General features: G+C 44.1%; 1 protein-coding gene across 5 annotated transcripts in view; it reads left to right on the top strand.

The window, feature by feature from the left end:
* Positions 1-19,821, top strand: part of LOC115128564 (thyroid hormone receptor beta) — a 166,979-nt gene that overhangs the window by 112,849 nt on the left and 34,309 nt on the right. For 4 of the 5 annotated variants that reach the window (XM_029658496.2, XM_029658494.2, XM_029658495.2 and 1 more), the window contains exons 4-5: positions 1,390-1,457; positions 1,745-1,798. In XM_029658496.2, the coding sequence (XP_029514356.1) occupies positions 1,451-1,457; positions 1,745-1,798 (61 nt within the window). In that variant the 5' untranslated portion in view covers positions 1,390-1,450. Of the gene's footprint in view, positions 1-1,358; positions 1,458-1,744; positions 1,799-19,821 lie in introns of all 5 variants that reach the window. The other variant, XM_065017809.1, reaches the window with a different exon arrangement.

Here is a 19,821-nt window from a genome sequence, read left to right as displayed (position 1 = left end):
AAGCTCTATCAAGCTCTATCTCCCTCCAGCCCAGTAAGCTCCAGCTCTATCTCCCTCCAGCCCAGTAACCTCCAGCTCTATCGCCCTCCAGCCCAGTAACCTCCAGCTCTATCTCCCTCCAGGCCAGTAAGCTCCAGCTCTATCCCCCTCCAGCCCAGTAACCTCCAGCTCTTTCCCCATCCAGCCCAGTAGTAACCACCAACTCTATCTCCCTCATATGTCGCCCTCCAGCCCAGTATATCTCCCTCTAGCCCAGTAACCTCCAGCTCTATCCCCTCCAGCCCAGTAACCTCCAGCCCAGTATATCTCCCTCTAGCTCAGTAACCTCCAGCTCTATCCCCCTCTAGCCCAGTAACCTCCAGCCCAGTATATCTCCCTCTAGCCCAATAACCTCCAGCTCTATCCCCTCCAGCCCAGTAACCTCCAGCTCTATCCCCTCCAGCCCAGTAACCTCCAGCTCTATCCCCTCCAGCCCAGTAACCTCCAGCTCTATCCCCCTCCAGCCCAGTAACCTCCAGCTCCATTGCCCTCTGGCCCAGTAACCTCCAGCTCTATCCCCTCCAGCCCAGTAACCTCCAGCCCAGTATATCTCCCTCTAGCCCAGTAACCTCCAGCTCTATCCCCTCCAGCCCAGTAACCTCCAGCCCAGTATATCTCCCTCCAGCCCAGTAACCTCCAGCTATATCCCCCTCTAGCCCAGTAACCTCCAGCCCAGTATATCTCCCTCTAGCCCAGTAACCTCCAGCTCTATCCCCCTCTAGCCCAGTAACCTCCAGCTCTATCCCCCTCCAGCCCAGTAACCTCCAGCTCCATTGCCCTCTGGCCCAGTAACCTCCAGCTCTATCCCCCTCCAGCCCAGTAACCTCCAGCCCAGTATATCTCCCTCTAGCCCAGTAACCTCCAGCTCTATCCCTCTCCAGCCCAGTAACCTCCAGCTCTATCCCCCTCCAGCCCAGTAACCTCCAGCTCCATTGCCCTCTGGCCCAGTAACCTCCAGCTCTATCCCCCTCCAGCCCAGTAACCTCCAGCCCAGTATATCTCCCTCTAGCCCAGTAACCTCCAGCTCTATCCCTCTCCAGCCCAGTATCCTCCAGCTCTATCCCCCTCCAGCCCATTATCCTCCAGCTCTATCCCCCTCCAGCCCAGTAATCTCCAGCTCTATCTCCCTCCAGCCCAGTATCCTCCAGCTCTATCCCCCTGCAGCCCAGTATCCTCCAGCTCTATCGCTCTCCAGCCCATTATCCTCCAGCTCTATCCCCCTCCAGCCCAGTAACCTCCAGCTCTATCGCCCTCCAGCCCATTATCCTCCAGCTCTATCTTCCTCCTGCCCAGTAACCTCCAGCTCTATCCCCCTCCAGCCCAGTAACCTCCAGCTCTATCTCCCTCCAGCCCAGTATCAGAAGGCAGGGGAGGGTATGAGAATGGTGTCTAGGCCCTGAAGCCCAGCAGCATGTCAGGTAACACCTTTAAAATACATTGAAGTATTCAAATGCATATTTCATCTCTACAGGAACAGTCTTTTTGGGGGACGCATGTCACAGCACAGAACAGAATGCAACGCTTGCCTGGGTCAAAATCCCTGGGGGATTTTTTTATTTACCTCATTCAATTGAAGAAGTTTTTTTTTTATCCTCATCAGGGCTTTTGACCCAGACGAGTGTGGCCATCTGGGATGTGCTGTGACCTCACAAAAAGAGACTGCATCTGTATCTGTTTCTAAATACTTTCTGCTTCTTGTTTCTAGAGCAAGGAGACAAATGCACCACCCCCCGCTGGAAACATGAGGCCATGCAAAATGGTACAGTTCTATTCCTCCCACTCAACTATTATATCTGTCTATCTACAGTATCTACATGGTACAGTTCTATAATATTATATATGTCTATCTACAGTATCTACATGGTACAGTTCTATTCCTCCCACTCAACTATTATATCTGTCTATCTACAGTATCTACATGGTACAGTTCTATAATATTATATATGTCTATCTACAGTATCTACATGGTACAGTTCTATAATATTATATATGTCTATCTACAGTATCTACATGGTACAGTTCTATACTATTATATATGTCTATCTACAGTATCTACATGGTACAGTTCTATTCCTCATCTTCATTCTTCTTTATTGTAAGCTGTCTGTCTGGTTTGTGGGGTTACACTAAAGTAGTGTTTCTTGTCTCAGGCATCTGATATCCTCCACATTATGCATTTGTTTGTGATGGAGCTAAAGTTGTCAGCCTGCTTCAGTTCGGCTGGCGGCGAGCCGGAGTTGGCTAGGCGAACCAAACGAGTGTGCTCACATACTCCCTTAAAATACCTTCGCTGGAAAAACAAGAAAAAGCAGCTCTAGTACCGTTTGTCCATTTTGAGATTATGTTTCTTATAATTCATCTGAAATAGCTTGAGAAATCTGTCATAAATGTTCACGTTTTTGCTAAGGAGATCTTAGTTGTGCAATTTTATATCTAACTAAGATGTTTGGTGCAGTTTGCATGAAAATGAGTCATCTCTCATTGAATGGCAACAAAGACTTTATTGAAGAATCCCTACAGTTGACCAGTTACGGACGAAGGGGCGTAGACTTTGGCTGGTCTCTGGAAAAAAAGTTGTGTGCCCGAACTGCCAACAAAACCCTTACTGAAGTCCAAAATAAATAAAAACCTCCACAAAATGTCCTCATAATATATGCACAAACTGTTCCAAACTGCTTGGGATGGGAAGCATGCAGACGCCTTAAGGGGACAAAGTCTTACATTGGGGTTAGTCGAGCAACAGAGTGAACAAACACTGCACTCAGAATATCGTCTGTCGTTGGAGAATTACATGTACCATTGACAGGTATCTGACCCTATTGAACTCCATATTATCTAATGGGCCAACAAATGTATATTTCATACAATTAAGGTAGAAGGAACAGGCAGAACTTCAGGGATATTCTAAACCTCTTTGTAGCAAATCGCATATGAATTAGAGATCCAATTATGAAATCATTTCCCCGTGTCAGATACACCCTGATCTTCCCTTTCATTCTCGGAAAGCTGTGTGTGTCTACTGGCCTTACTGACAGAGATCTGAAGTAAATAGTCATGTCTGAGGGAGATAGCGTCATGTCATACCAGCTGGCTACTCTTTGTGTCTGTGTTTTATTCACATGTAGATGTCCAGGCTGAATATGGAAACCGACAGGGTTTGGTTGGGTCCTCTCTGTCGCTGTTTAAAGAGGAGAAGCTCCTCCGCACCCTGCGCTTGCAAAGTATCTTTTTGTGCCAATGTTGTAGCCTCAAGGCCTTAGTCAGAGCCTTACATGTGCCATACAGATTACATGTGTGTTAGTGTTACCTGGCAGAGGATCAGTGTGCTTGATGAGGTCAAAGACATTCACGTGTCACAAATTTTGCTACTGGTAACAAACAGTGGCTTGCGAAAGTATTCACCCCCCTTGGCATTTTTCCTATTTTGTTGCCTTACAACCTGGAATTAAAATAGATTTTGAGGGGTTTGTATCATTCGATTTACACAACATGCAACATTTGTGAAACAAACAAACAAAAAAACTAAAACAGATAACTTGAGCGGACATAGATATTCACATCCCCAAAGTCATTATTTGTTTAAATGTTCATTTTCAAAAAAAAATTTATTTAACTAGGCAAGTCAGTTATGAACAAATTCTTATTTTCAATGACGGCCTAGGAACAGTGGGTTATCTGCCTGTTCAGGGGCAGAATGACAGATTTGTACCTTGTCAGCTCGGGGATTCGAACGTGCAACCTTTTGGATACTAGCCCCACGCTCTAACCCACCTTTTGCAGCAATTTCTGAAGGTAATTGGTTGCACCAGATCTTATTTAGGGTCTTCATACCAAAGGGGGTGAATACATATGCACAACACTTTTACGTTTTTTTATTTTGTATAATTTTTTTAAACAAGTCATTTTTTTCATTTCACTTCACCAATTTGGACTATTTTGTGTATGTCCATTACATGAAATCCAAATTTCAATTATAGGTTGTAATGCAACAAAATAGGAAAAATGCCAAGGGGGATGAATACTTTTGCAAGGCACTGTATAGGGTACTTCGGAAGTAAAGTAGTCTAATTCTGTGGTTCTGTCTTCTACACAGTGTATTTTACACTCTTAGAAAAAAGGGTTCCAAATGGGTTATTTGCGGGGGGATAGGGTTCTACCAAGAACTGTTTTGATCAGAACGACCCTTTTTGGAAGACGGGTTCTTTGTGAGGCAAAGGGTTCTAACTAGATACCTAGAACCTTTAACATCCTAAGAACTGTTTATGGAAGAAAGGGTATTTGTCACATGCGCCGAATACAACCTTACAGTGAAATGCTTACTCACAAGTTCTAACCAACAATATGCAGTTTTAAAAAAATAAAATACATTTAAAAACTTCAAAAATAAATAAATACATGTAAAAAAAAATGATGAAAATAAATAAGAAAATATACAGGGGGTACCAGTACAGAGTCAATGTGGAGGCTATATACAGGGGGTACCAGTACAGAGTCAATGTGGAGGCTATATACAGGGGGTACCAGTACAGAGTCAATGTGGAGGCTATATACAGGGGGTACCGGTACAGAGTCAATGTGGAGGCTATATACAGGGGGTACCAGTACAGAGTCAATGTGGAGGCTATATACAGGGGGTACCAGTACAGAGTCAATGTGGAGGCTATATACAGGGGTACCAGTACAGAGTCAATGTGGAGGCTATATACAGGGGTACCAGTACAGAGTCAATGTGGAGGCTATATACAGGGGTACCAGTACAGAGTCAATGTGGAGGCTATATACAGGGGGTACCAGTACAGAGTCAATGTGGAGGCTATATACAGGGGGTACCAGTACAGAGTCAATGTGGAGGCTATATACAGGGGGTACCAGTACAGAGTCAATGTGGAGGCTATATACAGGGGTACCAGTACAGAGTCAATGTGGAGGCTATATACAGGGGGTACCAGTACAGAGTCAATGTGGAGGCTATATACAGGGGGTACCAGTACAGAGTCAATGTGGAGGCTATATACAGGGGTACCAGTACAGAGTCAATGTGGAGGCTATATACAGGGGGTACCAGTACAGAGTCAATGTGGAGGCTATATACAGGGGGTACCAGTACAGAGTCAATGTGGAGGCTATATACAGGGGTACCAGTACAGAGTCAATGTGGAGGCTATATACAGGGGGTACCAGTACAGAGTCAATGTGGAGGCTATATACATGGGATACCAGTACAGAGTCAATGTGGAGGCTATATACAGGGGTACCAGTACAGAGTCAATGTGGAGGCTATATACAGGGGTACCAGTACAGAGTCAATGTGGAGGCTATATACAGGGGTACCAGTACAGAGTCAATGTGGAGGCTATATACAAGGGGTACTGGTACAGAGTCAATGTGGAGGCTATATACAGGGGGTACCAGTACAGAGTCAATGTGGAGGCTATATACAGGGGTACCAGTACAGAGTCAATGTGGAGGCTATATACAGGGGGTACCAGTACAGAGTCAATGTGGAGGCTATATACAGGGGGGGGTACCAGTACAGAGTCAGTGTGGAGGCTATATACAGGGGGTACCAGTACAGAGTCAATGTGGAGGCTATATACAGGGGTACCAGTACAGAGTCAATGTGGAGGCTATATACAGGGGTACCAGTACAGAGTCAATGTGGAGGCTATATACAGGGGTACCAGTACAGAGTCAATGTGGAGGCTATATACAGGGGGTACCAGTACAGAGTCAATGTGGAGGCTATATACAGGGGGTACCAGTACAGAGTCAATGTGGAGGCTATATACAGGGGTACCAGTACAGAGTCAGTGTGGAGGCTATATACAGGGGTACCAGTACAGAGTCAATGTGGAGGCTATATACAGGGGTACCAGTACAGAGTCAATGTGGAGGCTATATACAGGGGGTACCAGTACAGAGTCAATGTGGAGGCTATATACAGGGGTACCAGTACAGAGTCAGTGTGGAGGCTATATACAGGGGGTACCAGTACAGAGTCAATGTGGAGGCTATATACAGGGGTACCAGTACAGAGTCAATGTGGAGGCTATATACAGGGGGTACCAGTACAGAGTCAATGTGGAGGCTATATACAGGGGGTACCAGTACAGAGTCAATGTGGAGGCTATATACAGGGGGTACCAGTACAGAGTCAATGTGGAGGCTATATACAGGGGGTACCAGTACAGAGTCAATGTGGAGGCTATATACAGGGGGTACCAGTACAGAGTCAATGTGGAGGCTATATACAGGGGGTACCAGTACAGAGTCAATGTGGAGGCTATATACAGGGGTACCAGTACAGAGTCAATGTGGAGGCTATATACAGGGGGTACCAGTACAGAGTCAATGTGGAGGCTATATACAGGGGGTACCAGTACAGAGTCAGTGTGGAGGCTATATACAGGGGGTACCAGTACAGAGTCAATGTGGAGGCTATATACAGGGGGTACCAGTACAGAGTCAATGTGGAGGCTATATACAGGGGTACCAGTACAGAGTCAATGTGGAGGCTATATACAGGGGTACCAGTACAGAGTCAATGTGGAGGCTATATACAGGGGGTACCAGTACAGAGTCAATGTGGAGGCTATATACAGGGGGTACCAGTACAGAGTCAATGTGGAGGCTATATACAGGGGTACCAGTACAGAGTCAATGTGGAGGCTATATACAGGGGTACCAGTACAGAGTCAATGTGGAGGCTATATACAGGGGTACCGGTAGAGAGTCAATGTGGAGGCTATATACAGGGGGTACCAGTACAGAGTCAATGTGGAGGCTATATACAGGGGGTACCAGTACAGAGTCAATGTGGAGGCTATATACAGGGGTACCAGTACAGAGTCAATGTGGGGGCCATATACAGGGGTACCAGTACAGAGTCAATGTGGAGGCTATATACAGGGGGTACCAGTACAGAGTCAATGTGGAGGCTATATACAGGGGTACCAGTACAGAGTCAATGTGGAGGCTATATACAGGGGGTACCAGTACAGAGTCAATGTGGAGGCTATATACAGGGGGTACCAGTACAGAGTCAATGTGGAGGCTATATACAGGGGGTACCAGTACAGAGTCAATGTGGAGGCTATATACAGGGGGTACCAGTACAGAGTCAATGTGGAGGCTATATACAGGGGTACCAGTACAGAGTCAATGTGGAGGCTATATACAGGGGTACCGGTACAGAGTCAATGTGGAGGCTATATACAGGGGTACCAGTACAGAGTCAATGTGGAGGCTATATACAGGGGGTACCAGTAGAGAGTCAATGTGGAGGCTATATACAGGGGTACCAGTACAGAGTCAATGTGGAGGCTATATACAGGGGTACCAGTACAGAGTCAATGTGGAGGCTATATACAGGGGTACCAGTACAGAGTCAATGTGGAGGCTATATACAGGGGGTACCGGTAGAGAGTCAATGTGGAGGCTATATACAGGGGTACTGGTACAGAGTCAATGTGGAGGCTATATACAGGGGGTACTGGTACAGAGTCAATGTGGAGGCTATATACAGGGGGGTACCAGTACAGAGTCAATGTGGAGGCTATATACAGGGGTACCAGTACAGAGTCAATGTGGAGGCTATATACAGGGGGTACTGGTACAGCGTCAATGTGGAGGCTATATACAGGGGGTACCAGTACAGAGTCAATGTGGAGGCTATATACAGGGGGTACCAGTACAGAGTCAATGTGGAGGCTATATACAGGGGGTACCAGTACAGAGTCAATGTGGAGGCTATATACAGGGGGTACCAGTACAGAGTCAATGTGGAGGCTATATACAGGGGGTACCAGTACAGAGTCAATGTGGAGGCTATATACAGGGGGTACCAGTACAGAGTCAATGTGGAGGCTATATACAGGGGGTACCAGTACAGAGTCAATGTGGAGGCTATATACAGGGGGTACCAGTACAGAGTCAATGTGGAGGCTATATACAGCGGGTACCAGTACAGAGTCAATGTGGAGGCTATATACAGGGGGTACCAGTACAGAGTCAATGTGGAGGCTATATACAGGGGGTACCAGTACAGAGTCAATGTGGAGGCTATATACAGGGGGTACCAGTACAGAGTCAATGTGGAGGCTATATACAGGGGTACCAGTACAGAGTCAATGTGGGGGCCATATACAGGGGTACCAGTACAGAGTCAATGTGGAGGCTATATACAGGGGTACCAGTACAGAGTCAATGTGGAGGCTATATACAGGGGGTACCAGTACAGAGTCAATGTGGAGGCTATATACAGGGGGTACCAGTACAGAGTCAATGTGGGTGCTATATACAGGGGGTACCAGTACAGAGTCAATGTGGAGGCTATATACAGGGGGTACCAGTACAGAGTCAATGTGCGGGGCCACCAGTTAGTCGAGGTAATTGAGGTAATATGTATGTACATGTAGATAGAGTTATTAAAGTGACTATGCATAGATAATAACAGAGAGTAGCAGCAGTGTAAAAGAGGGGGGAATGCAAATAGTCTGGGTAGCCATTTGATTAGATGTTCAGGAGTCGTATGGCTTGGGGTAGAAGCTATTTAGAATTCTCTTTGACCTAGACTTGGTGCTCCGGTACCGCTTGCTATGCGGTAGCAGAGAGAACAGTCTGTGACTAGGGTGGCTGGTGTCTTTGACAATTTTTTGAGCCTTCCTCTGACACCGCCTGGTATAGAGGTCCTGGATGGCAGGCAGCTTGGCCCCAGTGATGTACTGGGCCGTACACACTACCCTCTGTAGTGCCTTGCGGTCGGAGGCCGAGCAGTTGTCATACCAGGCAGTGATGCAACCAGTCAAGATGCTCTTGATGGTGCAGCTGTAGAACCTTTTGAGGATTTGATGACCCAGGCCAATCTTTTCAGTATAGGTTTTGTCGTGCTCTCTTCACAACTGTCTTGGTGTGCTTGGACCATGTTCGTTTGTTGGTGATGTGGACACCAAATAACTTGATGCTCTCAACCTGCTCCACTACAGCCCCGTCGATGAGAATGGGGGAGTGCTCGGTTCTCCGTTTCCTGTAGTCCACAATCATCTCCTTTGTCTTGATCACGTTGAGGGAGAGGTTGTTGTCCTGGCACCACACGGCCAGGACTCTGACCTCCTCCTTATAGTCTGTCTCTTCGTTGTCGGTAATCAGGCCTACCGCTATTGTGTCGTCTGCAAACTTGATGGTGTTGGAGTCATGCCTGGCCATGCAGTTGTGGGTGAACAGGGAGTACAGGAGGGACTGAGCACGCACCCCTGAGGGGCCCCTGTGTTGAGGATCAACATGGCGGATGTGTTGCTACCAACCCTTACCACCTGGGGGTGGCCCGTCACAAAGTCCAGAATCCAGTTGCAGAGGGAGGTGTTTAGTCCCAGGGTCCTTACCTTAGTGATGAGCTTTGAGGGCATTATGGTGTTGAATGCTGAGCTGTAGTCAATGAATAGCATTCTCACATAGGTGTTCCTTTTGTTCAGGTGGGAAAGGGCAGTGTGGAGCGCAATAGAGATTGCACCATCTGTGGATCTGTTGGGACAGTATGCAAATTGGAGTGGGTCTAGGGTTTCTGGGATAATGGTGTTGATGTGAGCCATGACCAGCCTTTCAAAGCACTTCATGGCTACAGACGTGAGTTCTACAGGTTGATAGTCATTTAGGCAGGTTACCTTAGTGTTCTTCGGCATAGGTACTATGGTGGCCTGCTTAAAACATGTTGGTATTACAGACAGCCAGGGAAAGGTTGAAAATGTTAGTGAAGACACTTGCCAATTGGTCAACGCATGCTTGCAGTACAAGTCCTAGTAATCCTTCTGGCCCTGCGGCCTTGTAACTGTTGTCCTGTTTAAAGGTCTTACTCACATCGGCTGCGGAGAGCGTGGTCACACAGTCGTCTGGAATAGCTGAAGTAATTTAACTCCTCTTGTAGGCTCGTGTCACTGGGCAGTTCTCGGCTGTGCTCTCCTTTGTAGTCTGATGCTTCCTGCTTTCATTTTGGCTTGTAAGCAGGAATCAGGAGGATAGAGTTATGGTCAGATTTTTCCAAATGGAGGGTGAGGGAGAGCTTTGTATGCGTCTCTGTGTGTAGAGTAAAGGAGGTCTAGAGTTATTCTCCCTCTGGTTGCACATTTAACATACTGGTGGAAATTTGGTCAAACGGATTTAAGTTTCCCTGCATTAAAGTCCCCGGCCACTAGGAGCGCCGCGTCTGGATGAGTGTTTTCCTGTTTTCTTATGGCTGTATACAACTCATTGAGTGCGGTCTTAGTGCCAGCATCAGTTTATGGTGTTATGTAGACAGCTACGAAAAATACAGATAAAAACTCTCTAGGTAGATAGTGTGGTCTACAGCTTATCGTGAGATACTCTACCTCAGGCGAGCAAAACCTTGAGACTTCCTTAGATATCGTGCACCAGCTGTTGTTTACAAACATACATAGACCGCCACCCCTTGTCTTACCAGAGGCTGCTGTTCTATCCTGCCGATACAGTGTAAAACCCACCAGCTGTATGATGTTCCTGTCGTCGTTCAGCCCTGACTCGGTGGAACAGATATTACTGTTTTAAATGTCCCGATTTAATGTCATCGATTTTGTATTCCAATGATTGCCAATAGAACGGATGGCAGTGGGGTTTTGCTCGCTCACCTATGAAGGCAAATGACGGGGATTTGGGCCTGTTGCCAGGAATATACTTCACGTCCGACTCGTTAAAGGAAAAAGCTTCTACCAGTTCGTGGGGAGTAATCGCTGTTCTGATGTCCAAAACGTATTGTCTGTCATAAGAGACGGTAGCAGCAACATTATGTACAAAATAAGTTTAAAAAATAAGTTACAAACAACACAAAAAAACTAACAAAATAGCACTGTTGGTTAGGAGCATGTAAACGTCAGCCGTCCTCTCCAGCGCCATTCTAAGGCAAAAGGGGTTCTACATAGAACCATATATAATATTTCCCATCATGCTTTATTGCAGGAAGCTTTTTAGAATTGTTTGTTTTACTGTAATATCTGTGTTTTTGCATGTACATTGCCTGGTTGATTCATATTAAGATACATACAGTTTTTAAATTAATCCGTTCTGTTAGTAATTGCATTTACTGTAAGTTTAGATGATTGAGGTAGTCTCAGTTTCTCATCTTCCCTACCCTAGCATTCATTCTGAATGCATGTTGCAGGTGATTAACAATTCCACTTGTTGGATATCCTAACTCTGGCTGGATTCTAATAGGAATTACACATCACTTTGCAAGCCAGCATAATGTGACTTGCAGGCCTGATGTGGCCTGTAAATCAGTAGATTCATAGCACCACTGTGTTAGGTTATAATTAGACCTACAAATGAGTGGATTTGGCTATTTCAGCCACACCCGTTGCTGACAGGTGTATAAAATCGAGCACACAGTCATGCAAACAAAGAATGGCCCGTACTGAAGAGCTCAGTGACTTTCAGCTTGGCACCGTCATAGGATGTCGCCTTTCCAACAAGTCAGTTCGTCACATTTCTGCGGATGCCAGGAGAACGCTACCTGCCCGAATGTAAAGTGACAACTGTAAAGTTTGGTGGAGGAGGAATAAAGGCATGAGGCTGTTTTTCATGGTTCGGGCTAGGCCCCTTAGTTCCAGTGAAGGGAAATCTTAATGCTACGGCATACAATGACATTCTAGATGATTCTGTGCTTCTAACTTTGTGGCAGTTTGGGGATAGCCTTTTTCTGTTTCAGCATGACAATGCCCCCGTGCACAAAGTGAGGTCCATACAGAAATGGTTTGTCGAGATGGGTGTGGAAGAACTTGACTGGCCTGCACAGAACCATGACCTTAACCCTATTGAACAACTTTGGGATGAATTGGAACGCCAGCTGCGAGCCAGGCCTAATCGCCCAACATCAGTGCCAGATATCACTAATGCTCTTGTGGCTGAAAGGAAGTGTCCCCGTTTTTAATGTTCCAACATCTAGTGGAAAGCCTTCCCAGAAGAGTGGAGGCTGTTATAGCAGCAAAGGGAGCTGTTCAACTACAGGAGTCAACATATAGTGTATGTAATGTATTGGCTGGTGGAACCGTTCATAGACACACATACACACACTCCCCTCCTTTAGTGCTCCATTTTTAGGTTCTGTTTTGAATAATTCAGTTATCTGTCTCACATCCAGATGGATGCGGGACACAACATGCCAACTGTGGCTCTGTCTGTCTGTCTCTCTGTTCTGTAGCTCTAACTGAAGCCTTCTAAATGTCTGTCTGTCTGTTCCTCTTTCTCTCTCTCCATCTCTTTCTCCTTCCTCTCTGTCGCCCTCTTTCTCTCCTCTGTCTCTCTCTCTCTCTGTCTCTCTGTCTCTCTCTCTCTCTCTCTCTCTCTCTCTCTCTCTCTCTCTCTCTCTCTCTCTCTCTCACACACACACACACACACACACACACACATTCACACACACTAGGCCTGCTTGTTTATATTCAAATGTCATGCCCGGCAGTAGTATCAGCCTCATTCAGGCCACCAGTGCATCTAAGGACAGGACAGTAGTATGTTTGTGTGTCATGCCCTTCTCACTGTGCCAGGCTGGTTCTGAGCAGACAGCTACTGTAGCCATTTCATTTTCATCATCTGTATGAAGTGTGTATAGGTGTTGGAGTTTCTGAGGTTTTGGTCAGATGATCTTCCCAACAGCATGCAAAACAGCACTTTGGGTGGAAGCCTATCCAGCACTGTGTCAAAGTTGGCTAGTTAGAGCTTCCACTGATTGGTTATCACAAAGGCAATGTCACTGATCATTTCCATAAAGATGTTTTTTTTCCAATTCTTAACCCTCCAACAGATTGCACAATGTCTCTTCATGTCTCCTTCTTCCTTTGAAAATAACTGATTGACTTCTGGTAGTTTAGGTGCTCAAAGTAGTCAACAACGTGCATCTTTTTATATTGATCTGGTGAGCTGTTTAAGGGACATTTGTGTGTGTGTGTGTCCATTCAGGCATCAGAGTGACTGTGATGCGTATGATTTGATGAGTCCGGTCAACGGAGGGTTAGTTAGTAGCCCTCTGAGGAACAGTTCATTTGGAGGAAGGTTTGTTACGCATGACACCAAAGCGTTGGCATATTCTTCCTCTTTTGTCCTCTCGTTAACAGTGACCTTACTGTTCTCCTCTGACACGTGTGGTCACAGAATGATATGTTACTTATAATATATGTATAGTTATAGTATCAACCCTTCATGGTTGTTCAAGACTTTTTCCCTAACGTCTTTGTCCTTATATGCCAGATCTTTCCCCCAGATAATTCTGTCAAGGCCTCACTTAGTCATTTACTGCGTCCCAAATGACAGTGAAGGACCAGAGCCCAATGGAGATCTGGTCAAATAAGTGCATTGGGTGTCATTAGAGGCACTAATTGCGTCATTGAGTCATTGCTTCATACAGTACATCTTGATAGGTGATTAACAGTAACCAACAGGAGAAGAGGGAATGGGGGGGTGAGGAAGAGACTGGATTCCGATTCATTTATCTCCAAAATTAAAGTTTTCCCAGCTGGTCGTGATGACTCATGTTGTCTCATTCAACTGCGTCAGCTCATTCTGCCGTTGTTTTGTTGTCCATTTGGTGTACAGATGTCAGATTATCATTAGCACGTATTAACACACATTCACGGACAGTGTAAGGGACACTTCACCCAAATGAAAAAAATGTGTTTCCTTACCCTGTAAGCAGTCTGTGGATGAGAAAAGACTTCAATCCATGCTTTGGTTTTGGTTACCTGGCCACTGTCACCAACCTCTAACTTTAGCATTTAGTCCAAACATCTATACAAGACAATGAACCAGATAATAGCATATTTAACCTTTCTTAGTGACTTTATTGAGCTATTCAATCGGTTTCCGACATGTTGGGTGATTTGGGGATGACTAGTTAGCAGTATTGACTACGAGCATCTGCTTGTCATTAACTATGACACTCATGACCCCATGGCCTAAGATTCACCCAATCAACCTAAGTCCTGTTCTGAGAAGGCTTCTCCTGTGAGCACGTTGATAATGTGCGGACATTTACAACTGAAAATGTATCTAGTAGTAGTAGATCTAGTAGTAGTAGATGTAGAAGTAGGAGATGCAGTAGTAGTAGATGTAGTAGTAGTAGATGTAGTAGTAATATATGTAGTAGTAGTTGATCTAGTAGTAGTAGATGTAGTAGTAGTAGTATATGTAGTAGTAGTAGATCTAGTAGTAGTAGATGTAGATGTAATAGTAGTAGATTTAGTAGTAGTAGATGTAGAAGTAGTAGTAGTAGATGTAGTAGTAGTAGTAGATTTAGTAGTAGTAGGTGTAGTAGTGGTAGGTGTATTAGTAGTAGATGTAGTAGTAGTAGTAGTAGATGTAGTAGTAGATGATTTAGTAGTAGTAGATTTAGTAGTAGTAGATGTAGTAGTAGTAGATGTAGTAGTAGTAGTAGATTTAGTAGTAGTAGGTATAGTAGTGGTAGGTCTATTAGTAGTAGATGTAGTAGTAGTAGTATATTTAGTAGTAGTAGTAGTAGTAGATGTAGTAGTAGTAGATTTAGTAGTAGTAGTAGTAGATGAGGTAGTAGTAGTATTAGATGTAGTAGATTTTAGTAGTAGTAGTAGTAGATGTAGATGTAGTAGTAGTAGTAGATGTAGTAGTAGATGATTTAGTAGTAGTAGATTTAGTAGTAGTAGATGTAGTAGTAGTAGATTTAGTAGTAGTAGATTTAGTAGTAGTAGTAGTAGATGTAGTAGTAGTAGATTTAGCAGTAGAGTAGATGTAGAAGTAGATGTAGTAGTAGTAGATTTAGTAGTAGTAGTAGTAGATTTAGTAGTAGTAGATGTAGAAGTAGATGTAGTAGTAGTAGATGTAGTAGTAGTAGATGTAGTAGTAGTAGATGTAGTAGTAGTAGTAGTAGATGTAGTAGTAGATCTAGTAGTAGGAGGTATGATCAGGCAGCACTGTGCACTGTTGTGGCACAAATTACTTTATAGATAACTTTTGAAAAACGATGGACCTTTAAATTAACACATTAGCTAGCACTATTGATGGAAGTGTATAAATATATGTTTAGTTTAGTACCAGAAAATATAAAAGTGTCATTAGTGGTACAAAACAGCAAGCAGAAACCCCCAGGAAAATAATATTGTTATTGGATGTTAACCCCCTTGACACCTGTGAGCTAGTATAGTGATAAACCTAATATACTTTTGACTCACTTTGGGGTGAACACTGGTGTGTTAATTGAGAATCATTGGGCCTCTCCAATAGTTTGCCTGGGTTCACCCCAGCCTTGTGAGGGGAGGTTGTCCAGGGGCCTGGTGTTAGCCTGGTGTCCTTCTCAGGTAACACGGTGTTGGACGGGGACATCTGGCTCAGGATAACATGTCAAACCAGGCCCTATCCTTGCAAGACTGAAGCCTGCCATCTGAAAATTGTTCTTGACCAGCTTTGAACCCTCTGAGACCTCAAGTGATCGATCAGGGAGGGAATATATTAGGGACAAGCCTGCTTCGGCTTCCAGTATCAACAGGTGCTGAGGAACGAGGTTGAAGACTCTCCCGGGAATGTGGTTGCTGAGAACCTGGATGGACTGGACTGGACAACCAAGGTTGGGCCGTGGGGCATTACCACCAAGAGGATATCCTGTATATACTCATACCTATAGATCCATTGACCTTTCTGTGAGACCTCGGAAATAGCATATGAGCTGAAATGCTTATTTTGGAAAAACGGTCACCTCACCTCCGTGGACCAGTTAACGGTTCAAGCCTGGCAATGCCTGTGTCTGGAGGAGCAACCAGTCTTGCTCCTCAAATGCTCCCATGCTTTGGGTGAGTTTTGAGTAGATATCAGCGTTTATGTTTCGAGTGAGAGATATATATATATAGTTTTATTTATTATTTTCAATTCAGGAGAGATTTCAATTTAGTGAAAAAGCGATTTTATGCTGCTTATGAAGAAATAGCATATCTATGGTGTGTGCATGGCATCTAAGGTTGAAATGATGCCTTTTTACAATACCGTATTTGATTGTTGAATGACCGTGGCTGGTTGGGTATTTGGAGTTTTAGTAGTAAGCACCTCTTTGAAGGGTTTGTAGAGTAAATCATGTCATCAGAAGAGTGGATACAAACACAACAGAATATAGACCTGACTCTTTTTCTATTTCTGTAAGAGTTATATCATTAATGATTATGTTATATACAATGGCAATGTTGGTCCAGAAAGTATGCAATCCCAAAAGAAACAAGTTGATCAGTGTGAAGTGTGTTTATGGTCTGTTTCAATTCAGTGTAAAACTATAATTCACTTCTATATTCTGTTCACTTAACTTTTTTTGTATATAATGTATGTAAACTTTGTGTAAATTCCTCTGTCTGTTTCTGTCTCCATATGTTGTCTACTGCTAGCAGCACCATATCCCCGTGTAAAATTCAGTGTAAATGTACTTAGTGAATAAAGGTGATTCTGATAATATTTGGGTTGTAGGTCAGGTTAAAAACAAGTTCTAGCTCTACACCGATCGACTCCTCGGATTAAAAAATAGTAACACTATATACAAATAACAATACAAAAAGACAGATGGAAAAAGAGGGAAACAAAACACCCCAAACTAAGAATAATACACTTATCTAGAACAGATTGCAGAGTATTGACAGGATTTATAGTGTCTGATAGACACTTGACATTTTCTGTCTCGAGTCCTCTAAGAAACACAAATGAGATTAAGGGCCACGGAGGACTTCACCTCATCAAAAAGTTAAACTGGTATCAAGGGCCTCTTTAGGAGCAGATTTGCCTCAAAGGGCCTTACTTTTAGCAGCTGTTATGTGTTGATCGTGTTACAGTCTTAGCCACAGTCGTCTGAGCCCAACTTCGTTGGTGTGTCACTGGTCACAAAAGGATGGCTGGTCACGTGGATACATCATTTTAGAGGGTTCTTTTTAAGGATCCACTGGATGCATCCCAAATGGCACCCTATTCCCTTTACAGTTCACTGTTTAACCAAAAATGTCTATGTACTCTGGTACTCTGGTCAAAAGTAGTGCACTAAAAAGGGAATAGGGTGCCATTTGGGACACATACACGGTGGTTAGGTGATTATAGTGCGTCTTTGTCTTGTAAACACACGTCTGTTCAGCATCTTCATTGATTAATTAATTGATTGTTCAGAATCACCTTATATGCACATTTAACTCTGGATCCATTAGTCTAGTACTGAAAATAGAGAAGGAAAAAAATATATACAGTGGGGCAAAAAAGTATTTAGTCAGCCACCAATTGTGCAAGTTCTCCCATAAGTTCTACCTATGATGAAAATTACAGGCCTCTCTCATCTTTTTAAGTGGGAGAACTTGCACAATTGGTGGCTGACTAAATACTTTTTTTGCCCCACTGTATGTGTGCATTTATGGCATGATTAATCTACATTTACAGTGTTTTCAGACCTTTCCCCTTTTCCAAATTTTGTTACGTTACAGCCTTATTCTAAGATCGATTAAATGACATATTTTCCTCATCAATCTACAAACAATAACTCATAATTGTATTTATTTATATTTTTCACCTTTATTTAACCAGGTAGGCAAGTTGAGAACAATTTCTCATTTACAATTTTTATTTTTTTAATTTTTTTATTTCACCTTTATTTAACCAGGTAGGCTAGTTGAGAACAAGTTCTAATTTGCAACTGCGACCTGGCCAAGATAAAGCATAGCAGTGTGAACAGACAACACAGAGTTACACATGGAGTAAACAATTAACAAGTCGATAATACAGTAGAAAAAAGGAGAGTCTATATACATTGTGTGCAAAAGGCATGAGGAGGTAGGCGAATAATTACAATTTTGCAGATTAACACTGGAGTGATAAATGATCAGATGGTCATGTACAGGTAGAGATATTGGTGTGCAAAAGAGCATAAAATAAAATAAATAAAAACAGTATGGGGATGAGGTAGGTAAAAATGGGTGGGCTATTTACCGATAGACTATGTACAGCGGCAGCGATCGGTTAGCTGCTCAGATAGCAGATGTTTGAAGTTGGTGAGGGAGATAAAAGTCTCCAACTTCAGCGATTTTTGCAATTCGTTCCAGTCACAGGCAGCAGAGAACTGGAACGAAAGGCGGCCAAATGAGGTGTTGGCTTTAGGGATGATCAGTGAGATACACCTGCTGGAGCGCATGTTATGGGTGGGTGTTGCCATCCTGACCAGTGAACTGAGATAAGGCGGAGCTTTACCTAGCATGGACTTGTAGATGACCTGGAGCCAGTGGGTCTGGCGACGAATATGTAGCGAGGGCCAGCCGACTAGAGCATACAGGTCGCAGTGGTGGGTGGTATAAGGTGCTTTAGTGACAAAACGGATGGCACTGTGATAAACTGCATCCAGTTTGCTGAGTAGAGTGTTGGAAGCTATTTTGTAGATGACATCGGCGAAGTCGAGGATCGGTAGGATAGTCAGTTTTACTAGGGTAAGTTTGGCGGCGTGAGTGAAGGAGGCCTTGTTGCGGAATAGAAAGCCGACTCTTGATTTGATTTTCGATTGGAGATGTTTGATATGAGTCTGGAAGGAGAGTTTACAGTCTAGCCAGACACCTAGGTACTTATAGATGTCCACATATTCAAGGTCGGAACCATCCAGGGTGGCGACCTGGCCAAGATAAAGCAAAGCAGTTCGACACATACAACAACACAAAGTTACACATGGAGTAAAACAAACATACAGTCAATAATACAGTAGAAAAATAAGTCTATATACAATGTGAGCAAATGAGGTGAGTTAAAGGAGGTAAAAGGCAAAAAAGGCCATGGTGGCGAAGTAAATACCAAATAGCAAGTAAAACACTGGAATTTTCAGTGGAAGATTTGCAGTGGAAGAATGTGCAAAGTAGAGATAGAAATAATGGGGTGCAAAGGAGCAAAATAAATAAATAAATAAATACAGTAGGGGGAGAGGTAGTTGTTTGGGCTAATTTTATAGATGGGCTATGTACAGGTGCAGTAGTCTGTGAGCTGCTCTGACAGCTGGTGCTTAAAGCTAGTGAGGGAGATAAGTTTCAGAGATTTTTGTAGTTCGTTCCAGTCATTGGCAGCAGAGAACTGGAAGGAGAGGTGGCCAAATGAAGAATTGGTTTTGGGGGTGACCAGAGAGATATATCTGCTGGAGCGCGTGCTACAGGTGGGTGCTGCAATGGTGACCAGCGAGCTGAGATAAGGGGGGACTTTACCTAGCAGGGTCTTGTAGATGACCTGGAGCCAGTGGGTTTGGCGACGAGTATGAAGTGAGGGCCAGCCAACGAGAGCGTACAGGTCACAGTGGTGGGGAGTATATAGGGCTTTGGTGACAAAACGGATGGCACTGTGATAGACTGCATCCAATTTATTGAGTAGGGTATTTGAGGCTATTTTGTAAATGACATCGCCGAAGTCGAGGATCGGTAGGATGGTCAGTTTTACAAGGGTATGTTTGGCAGCATGAGTGAAGGATGCTTTGTTGCAAAATAGGAAGCAAATTCTAGATTTAACTTTGGATTGGAGATGTTTGATGTGAGTCTGGAGGAGAGTTTACAGTCTAACATTTACATTACATTTAAGTCATTTAGCAGACGCTCTTATCCAGACACCTAGGTATTTGTAGTTGTCCACATATCCACAAGTCAGAACCGTCCAGAGTAGTGATGTTGGACAGGCGGGCAGGTGCAGGCAGCGATCGGTTGAAGAGCATGCATTTAGTTTTACTTGTATTTAAGAGCAATTGGAGGCCACGGAAGGAGAGTTGTATGGCATTAAAGCTTG

Source organism: Oncorhynchus nerka, linkage group LG4 (assembly GCF_034236695.1).
Source record: "Oncorhynchus nerka isolate Pitt River linkage group LG4, Oner_Uvic_2.0, whole genome shotgun sequence".
NCBI lineage: Eukaryota > Metazoa > Chordata > Actinopteri > Salmoniformes > Salmonidae > Oncorhynchus > Oncorhynchus nerka.
Note: the sequence above shows the minus strand (reverse complement) of the source record. Positions and strands in the feature narration are given on the sequence as shown.